Below are 9299 nucleotides of genomic sequence, written 5' to 3'. Positions count from 1 at the left end.
CTCCTGCTCAGCCTGTCTCCGAGCCAGCTCCCCTCCAGCCTCAGGTCCTTGGGTTGGTCCACAGCCTCCGTCTTTCTGTGTGAGGTTTCTGGGCTCTCACTGGATTCTCTTCCTTTAGACCAGGACTCGCTACCTCCTGTGCCGCAGCTGCAGTGCCCCATTCCAGCATGTCTGTCTGAAGCAAGAGGCCCTTTCACATCTCCCAGCGGGGAGAAAGGGTGCGGTCAGCAGGCTCAGCTCAGCTTCTGGCTCCAACTCCCCCCTGCTGTCCCTCACTGGCCTGCCTAGAGGGCTGCCAACCAGAGCTTTTCTTTTGTTTTGATTTTGGTCTTTGGGACATACCTAGTGGTGCTCAGGTCTTACTCTTGGCTCTGCACTCAGGGGTCACTCCTGGCAGAGTTTGGGGGATATGCGATGCCAGGGATCAAACCCGGGTTGCCCATAGCAAGGCAAAAGCCTTAACTTCCAAACCACTTCTTAGCCTCCCTCTCCCTTAACCTCTGACCTATCTCTCAGCCCCCCTCCTACACTGGAGCTTTTTAACTAGAACCAAACTTCACAAAGTCCCCTAGGATGCAGACTTGAAGAGAAAACATACAAACTTCTCTGTGTGAACTGTAAACCAGACAGTGACGACCAACAGCTTCACGTGCCATATAAATGAAGGGTGAGAACTTACTGTGTCCCCAATCTTCAGCCCCTCACACTTCCTCTGACCAGGGTAGGATACTCCATCCTGGCAGGTTGCAGTGAAGAAGAGGTTCAGGTCCTCCGGCTGGTCCCACACCGACAGCTCCACCTTAGACCGGATGCTCTGGGTTGAGAGAGGAGGAGCCAGAAGCATTAGGTCTCACTCTGTCCTGGTCTCTGCCCACGAGGCTCCCTCTCTCTCACAAATCTCAACCCAAAGCAAGAGCCAGTGGCATGGCTCATTGCCTCTCCCTTGCCCCATTCTTTCTCCCATGCCACCCCTCTTTCCAGACTGGCCTGGGGTCTCCCTCTGAGTCCAGAAGCCTGATAATGTTCCACCTGCCCACGCAATGGCATATGCTTCACACGGTGTCCCTACCCGATACCCCTCCATCCCCGCTTTAGGAGCTCCCCAGATTTTGCCACTTGCTCTCCAGACTTTGGAGATCTCAACACGCTCCTGGAGTCACATTCCTTTGCTCAAGTCCATTTTCACTCTTCCCCTCATCCTGCCATTATTATTGTTTTGTCTTGTCTTGGGGGCCATATCTAGCTGGCTTCAGGGGCTGTGCTCAGGAATGAATCCTGGCAGTGCTCGGGGGACCATATGGCGTTGGGGATCAAACCAGGGTCAGCTGCAATAAGGCAAGCACCTTAACCCCGGTGCTCTCCCTCACCCCATCCTTTAACCCCTATAATCCTTCAGAATCAGCTCGGCAGCTACTTTTCCCCGGATCCACTATCACTGCCTATGCCCAGCCACAGCCCCTCTCAGGTGAGGCTGGTATGTCCCATAGTTTGACATTTGAAACCAGAACACTTCTACGTGGAGTGTGTTCTTAAGACAGCAAATAAAAATCAAGTCAGAATGAGCCATCATAACAGAGAACTCAGGGGTGGATAGGGAATAAGGAATACCGGTTGAGGGAAGTTGACATTGGTGGTGGGATTGGTATTGAAATATTATATGCCTATGCCTAAAACTCAGCTATCAATAATTCTATAAATCACAATTATTTCATTAAAAAACCAAAGAGCATGATTTTATAAAAAGGTAAAAAAAAAGCTGAAAATACTAAGTGCTGGAAGGGATGAAGAGCAACCAGGGCCCTCAGCCCTGTGATGGAAATGGGCGCACACCCTCGGGGGGCATTAGTGGGAGTGCAGGGACCCGGCCTGTGTGCACCGACCAAAGAGCCACGCGTTGACAGCTGTATGTCATCATAACGACACAGCAACAACAGGTTTCTCTTACGTTACTGCACGTTCACCTCACTGAGTGCCACGGACACTGATTGGACAAAGGAGAAGGAAGGAATCTCACAGACGCAACACTGCCCAAAGAGCCAGACGTGAGAGGCACGTGGATTGTATGACTCTGCTTTGATGAAATTTAAACACTGGCCAGACCAACGTCGCCCTTGGGAGGCATACTGGAACAGGACACCGAGGACTTGAGTGTGAAGAATGTTCTGGCTTTGGGCCAGGCTTCAGGATATTCAGGAACATTTAATTTGAGAAGAGTTTGTGTATGTCTATTAGTTAATTTTAAAAAAAACCTGTCAGAGGGGCCACAGATGTGGCTCAGTTGTAGAGCACAAGCCGTCATGTCTGTGGCCCTGGGTTTGACCCCTAATATTATTAACACTGGGGCTGGAGTGATAGCACAGCGGGTAGGGCGTTTGCCTTGCACGCGGCCAACCCGGGTTCGAATCCCAGCATCCCATATGGTCCCCTGAGCACCGTCAGGAGTAATTCCTGAGTGTAGAACCAGGAGTAACCCCTGTGCATTGCCGGGTGTGACCCAAAAAGCAAAAAAAAAAATACTATTAACACTGCTGAGTGTGGGCCTGACCCTCCAGAACCACTAGCTGTGACCCCAAGCACCACCACAAGAGACACACAAACACAAATGCCAAGGAAAATCTTTAAGGAGTATATTCTTTGGAGAATTTGGGTTATCCTTTGATCGCTTTGAAGCTCAGTGAAGTAATTATCGATCAGCTGGCACTTAGAGGCCATGTTTGACACTTAATATACTAAGGCTAGCAGGAGGGATACACTCAGAGACACTTGGAACTCAGTAACTGCCAGTCCTTGTCACCTACCTGCCTCCTAGAAGCATCCAGGGAACACAGCATTGAACAGAACAGCAGCTGGACTGCCCCTGACACTCCTGCAAGAGCCCCTTCGCTCCTTCCTTCCTTCCTTCCTTCCTTCCTTCCTTCCTTCCTTCCTTCCTTCCTTCCTTCCTTCCTTCCTTCCTTCCTTCCTTCCTTCCTTCCTTCCTTCCTTCCTTCCTTCCTTCCTTCCTTCCTTCCTTCCTTCCTTCCTTCCTTCCTTCCTCCCTCTTTCTTTCCTTCTTTCCTTTCTTTTATGCTGACTATGTAGTGTAAACATCGAGTAAGTTAAATAGGCAATTTCTCCAACAAAGTAGCAGTTTGTTGAAACACTCTCTGCAAAATATAGTCTCTCCCTTTGCAAGAAATTATTTAAGTGATTTTACAACTTTTAAAAATACTCTCTCTGAGATCTACTTATTTTGTAAGTGCCAGCCTCAACTGGCACCAGGTTGGGGAGTGAGCCCCCATTCAGCATACGCAGCCCCAGTCTGTAGCTGTGTGCTACAAATCTGTCTTCCCCACTGAGCTGCAAATTCCAAGGGCCTAGCTGTATTTCTCAGAGCACAAGCTTTTGAGGACTGAATGGACAGATTGAAAAGAGGAGGGGGTTCTTTTTTGAGGGGCGCACACCTGGTTGTGCTTAGGAGTGACTCCTGGCTCTGTGCTCAGAGACCATACCTGGTGGTACTACCATATGTAGTACCAAGGATTGAACCATGTTTGTAGCTGCAGCTGTATAAAAGACAAATGCCTTGATATCTGCCCTGTCTCTCTGACTTAGGTGATTTTGGTTTGGATTTTGGGGGTCACACCCAAGGGTGCTTGGTGGTTGCAAGCCACCAAGTCTGCACTTAGGGGCTACTCCTAGTAGTAGCAGTGTCGGGGGTCAAATCTGAGTCAGAGCACTTGCCTTGCAGCTGTGTGCAAGGCAAGTACTTTACCTGCTGCACTATCTCCAGCGCCAGGAGGGAGGTTTTAACAGCAGTTAATTTTAGGAGCTCAGACCTACCAGAATAAATGTAAAGATTATTTTTCAAAGATAAAAAAATTGTGACCCAAGGAAGAGGTTGAGAGGAAGAAGGACAATATTCAGGGCCTGACAGATTGGTGCCCTGTGAAAAAATTACTTTGTATTGATCTCATCAAATATGAGGCTCATGGTCAGGTAGGGGGTGTCAGAGCGAAGCCCTCCATCACCTTTGGCTGCTGCTGTCAGCCTGGAAAGGTCAGTGGGAGACTGTGCCCCAGGTGGGCGGGAGGAAGCTGTGCCTAGAGAGCTTCACTGGATCAGACAGAACCTCACGTTCTATTCTGGTCACCAGACTCCAAAGTCTCATGCTCTGACTTGTACTTTCTTCTATTCCCACTCTCAAAAAGTGCTTAAACCCTGGCCACTGTTCCCTTCAAGCTTCTTGTTTTTTGTATGTGTGAGTAAAAATCAAAGAGAAAGTCTTGGGGTCAGAGCAATAGTTGTAGCAGGTTGACCTGCAAGTGGAGTTCGATCCCCGGCATCCCATATGGTCCCCCAAGTTCACCAGGAGTGATTCCTGAGTGCAGAGCCAGGAGTCAGCCCTGAGAAATGCCAGGTGTGGCCCAGAAACCAATAAACAAAGCGGGTGGGAGTCTTGCCTAGGGTTGCCCGCTGCCTGAGGCGGGGCAAGTCGAGTAGACCCCAAGCCAGGCTGCAGCCCCTGCACAGCTCTGCACCCACCCGACACTCATTCTTTCCTCAGCAAGTGGCTGAGTTTGGCAACACAGTGAGCTTCTAATTTGTGTAAGGGTCAGTTTCCCTAACATACCTGGGACTCGTGAAGGCGAGGATTATGGTGAAGAGAGGGGCCCCCCAGCTATGCTCATGAAACTCTGCTAATGGGGCTGGTGGTTCATATAAGACCCTGAGGGTATAGTGCTGTGGGGTGGGGGGACCAGCAGGCCACCCTGGTGGTGCTCAGGGGGCTAGCCCAGAGATATTCAGGGCCCTCAGGTTACACCTGGTCATGCTATCTGGTGCTAGGGGTGAACCCTGGTTAGACACAGCCTAAAGCATGTACTTTAACTCCTGGCAATCTCCCCAGCCCCTTGCTCATGATTCTATCTCAAGGGCTACCATGATGCCTGCCACTTGTTTGCCTGTTAGTGGCTATTTGCTGAACAAGTGAGGGAAATAAATCAGTGGACAGAGATTGAGAGAGATCAAAGCTATAGAAAATGCAGTAGTCCTGCATGCAGACTTCTGTGTGCCATCTGGAATTCAATGACCTCCCACGGGGTTTGCCCTGGGGATAAGTCTTGATACCTCCATCTGAGGACAAGGAATGATGTCAAGAACATCTGATACTGGTGAGGCCGGCCTACATCTGCAACTGCTTTGAACCAGGCCAGCTGTGCAGTGGTTGGGTGGGGACAGACTTGACGGCAACAACAAAAGAGAACCACGTGCTCCACCAAGAGAAACACAGCCACATCTCTAAACAGTGGTTTCCAGCCCAGTTTCTCTTCCTGACTCTGCAGAGGCCCCAGGGATTTCTTCCCACCCCTCCCCCTGCCACACCCTGTGGAGGGCCCCAGGCTCAGGCTGAGATCTGAAGTGAGCCCACATCAGCACAGCATCCCCAACTCTGAGGAGAATCTGGAGGTCTCTTAGGCTGGAAAACCTTAAACCCAGCAAGACGGAAAAACAACTTTTTAATCAGAGCCCAGAGTGAGGGTTTCACTCTGGGCCATGCACGACGGTGTCCATACAAGACGTTCAACGGAACACAGCCCCGCTGAGCCCTGCTGAGCCCTCTGAGGAACATGGCCACTGCTGCTGCACACGTGCACCAGCCCAGGTCCCTGCAGACGATGGCCAGCATTTGGGGACGTACAAGTCAGCACCCACATGTTATCTCATGGTGTGTGACTCGCACAATTCATCACAGACAAGATAACACAAAAATGCAAGACATCTGGTTAAGGTATGTTTGGACCCCATCCAGGGAGAGGAGCAGGTGAGAAGATAGCCAGAATGGAAACACACACACACACACACACACACACACACACACACATCCACTCACACACACTCATTCACACAAACACCCTCACACTCTCACATTCGCACACAATCCATTCACGCAAACTCTCCCCTCCCCAACACACACACACACACACACACACACACACACACACACACACACACACTCAGACACACTGCACTAGGCTCAAATCCAGGAAGAGTATGGCAGGCCAAAGCCCAGCCGGCCTTCCCATCTGCCAGAACAACTACATGGCATCCAGTCTTTGAAAACTCCCGGGGACCAGCTTCACAGGCTTGGCAGTGCCGGGGCCACTGCTGTCCCTTCCCTGATCTTTAGGGAAGGCCTGCGTATTCCTCCTGAACTGGTTAACCTTTTACGGAGCACAACTGCCACGTTGTGCCAATTAATGATGCCACACAGCCCGTACAATCTTCCCTTGAGACTTTGTCCCCGGAATCCAAAGCTGATGCTATCAGGGTCATCTGGCCACATTAGAGTGATAAAAATAAACCGGGATAAGTCCATCAATTAAGCTGAAGAGAGTTTACCAGGAGCGCCTAGACCTCTTACTTCAACACCTTTACGCCCCTGTGCTGGGAGATAGCTCAGTGGTCAGGGGCACGTGCCTGGCATGCACAGGGATCTGGGTTTGTTTTGTTTTGGGGGCACACCTGTTAGTGCTCAAGGCTTACTCCTGGCTCTGTGCTCAGGGATCACTCCCAATAGTGCTTAGGAGACCCACTAAATTCAAACCTCTGGGGGCTCCCGGCACAACTGGGCCCGAGCACCAGACTGACCAGCCTGGCTGGCCTCGTCTCGTGGGGAGTGGGCCCTATCTTCCTGAGCTCTGCTTGGGAGCCGCCCCTCCCCCAAAGCCAAACCTCCCACACCACGTCTTATTCTCAGGGACACGGGTCTCCTAGAATCATAAACTCTACTGTTCCCCGGGTTGGTGTCACCCAGTAAGACTCTCCTCCTCTGTGGGACCCCTCAGCGTCAGCACCTGGCTCTGCGTGCTGGCAAGGAAAGGCTGGATCCGTGTCCACACCAACACCTCCCTCCCAGCAGGACCTGCTCCACACTTGCTGCTCCACATGTCTCTATTCACTAAATTTCCTTAAAATGTCCACTGAAGGGCAGGATGAAGGAGGGGATCACTGAGGGCCGCAGACGTGTTCTGTATCTTGAGGGTGGTGATGGCTGACACGTGTGTTAATGTGTCTAAACTGACTGTGGGCTCAGAGCCAAGGAGACCACAAAGTCTGCAGCATCACCTCACATGCCAAAGGTGGTCCTCGTGGTAGGACTTGGGGTTGCCTTGGAGAGGTGGGCCAGTATGTACACGTGGGACCCAAAGGTGGGATGCTCAATGCACAGGATGGCCAAGGGCAGAGCACTTAACCCGCACCTAGCTCAGCAGCAGAGAGCCCCAGCAGGCCCTGGAGTCATGGCAAGAACACACAACACACTCACAGTGGCCTGAGTCAGGCCAAGCCACCCACTGGCTCCAGCTGGTTCCCAGCTGGCTTCCTCGGGCAAGTGGGGAGAGGGGATGGGAGGTGACAGAGGATGGGGAAGTGGTGTCCTGGGACCCAAAGCTGGGTGATGCAGAGGAAGGCCGGGAGAAGGCAGAGCCTTTCCGACTCCATGCTGACCCCACCCCCATGCCAGCCCCCACATCAGGGAGACCCTGGAATGGAAACAGCGCTGGGGAGGAACGAGACTTACACTGTATGCGTTGATAATCAGCTGGATGATATTTTTGGAGTCGCCATGTAAAATCTCCACTGTAGTTCCGGGGATCAGGGCTGTAAAATTCTTAGGGGTGGGGGGCAGGGTTGAGTAAAAATAATGAGTCAATTTTGCTTTTCCAGATGATCTTAGAGAAAGAGAGAGGGTCCCAGTCTGCATGCTGACCACAGCCATGGGGGCTCCTCCCAGCACTGCCCGGCTGCACCCCAAACATGCACAGGAATAAAACCCTCTGCTTGTTTTCATCGTGGGAAATGAGGAATCAAAAGACTGAAGAAGATCCAGGTGGCTTTTCATCAGTGGCGGTCTCGGGAGGGGAGGCCAGATGTCACATCGAGGAGAGTGAAGGCCAGAGGCGGGGTGTGGCTGGCAGGGGCGGGGGTCCTTGAACTCTCCCTCACGTTCAGCTCCCAGAGCACTCTTTGGCCACTCTGGGAAAGGTCCAGCTCAAATGCCACTGGCTGAGCCGGTGGCGGGGGTGTGGGCAGTGCCCACCGGGAAGGTTTTCCAAGGCACCCTCAGGAGGGCATGGGCAGCCAGACCAGCGCTGCACACACCCGCTCAGGACAGCATTCCAGCTGCCATCCTCGGGATCCTGCAGCTGTGGAACTCTCCACACTGGGCTGGGGGTAGAGCTGGTGAGTGCTTCAGGTTTCACTTTATTTTCCCACTTTACTGTACATCCTCATTTTGTATTTCCCTTCCCTGTTAGAATTGCTCCTGTCTTATTAGTTTCTATTTCATCATCTAAAATAGTAGGGACTCACATTTACTTCAAACTTCTCTCGGGATGGGAACCCCACTAGGAGAGAGCTTCCTTAGTGCAATTATTCTCCACTAGGCCGAGAGAGGGCTATGTGCCACTTCCTATGCAATAGCCCATCTCCTGCCACTCAGAGTAGGGGCCACTCCCCCCAAACTAAAACTCACCCCCTAACCTCATTCCCCACCAACGTGGCCCTCAGGCGTACCTTGTAGAGCGTGTAATGGTTCTTCGTCACTGCAAAGATGAGGTTGATGTTGTTCTCCGCCAGCTTCTCTCCGAGCAAGGCCAGGGATGGATAGTCCTGTGGTTGATGAGAGTGGGTGCTAGAGTCAGTCTGAGTGGACGCACCAGAACCTGGCCACAGGAGCAGCGCCTTCCCTGCACCATGCCACACCCTGTGTGGGAATACAGTGGGGGCACCTGTCTGCTCTGAGTCTGTCCTTTCAGCGGGGAGGGGCAGGAGGGATGCCACCACACCCATTACCATCAGCATCTGCTAGCCGCCCTTTCTCATCACCTTCCCCTGAGCTGCTGGGCCTCCTACAGCTGTGCAGGGTTCGGGAGAGGAAGATGTCTGTACCTCTGCGGGGTGCGAGCAGGAGCAGGGAGTGGGTGAGAGGCTCATGCGTGTGCAAGGCGCAGCCCCACAGTTACCACGTTCTTGGGTTACACGTCCTAATCTCAGGCTTCACTTTTTCGATCCATATGGAAGGCCTGGGCATCAGCTGCTTCTTGCAAGCAGACAAAAGCTTTTCCGAGAAAAGAAAATCACAAAATTTTCCTCTAGCCAGGCTGAGAGAACTTGGGAGGGAAGGAGTCTGGGATAGTGTGCAAACGGCGGGGGGTGGGGGGGAGGAGTGAGCCTCACTGGGCCTGTGTCTGACCTTCTGATCGAGTGGCCACAGGCCATGGTACTGGCAGGTCCCCCAACTTCCTCTCCCTGCAGGC

General features: G+C 52.2%; 1 protein-coding gene across 1 annotated transcript in view; it reads right to left on the bottom strand.

Moving 5' to 3' along the window:
• ITGB5 (integrin subunit beta 5) overlaps nucleotides 1-9299 on the bottom strand; it is a 129866-nt gene that overhangs the window by 51059 nt on the left and 69508 nt on the right. The window contains exons 7-9 of the mRNA XM_004606660.2: nucleotides 8557-8652; nucleotides 7562-7651; nucleotides 680-814 (exon numbers count right to left, since the gene is read on the bottom strand). Of these exons, the coding sequence (XP_004606717.2) occupies nucleotides 680-814; nucleotides 7562-7651; nucleotides 8557-8652 (321 nt within the window). The remainder of the gene's footprint in view (nucleotides 1-679; nucleotides 815-7561; nucleotides 7652-8556; nucleotides 8653-9299) is intronic.

The sequence above is a fragment of the Sorex araneus genome, chromosome 2, assembly GCF_027595985.1.
Source record: "Sorex araneus isolate mSorAra2 chromosome 2, mSorAra2.pri, whole genome shotgun sequence".
NCBI lineage: Eukaryota > Metazoa > Chordata > Mammalia > Eulipotyphla > Soricidae > Sorex > Sorex araneus.
Note: the sequence above shows the minus strand (reverse complement) of the source record. Positions and strands in the feature narration are given on the sequence as shown.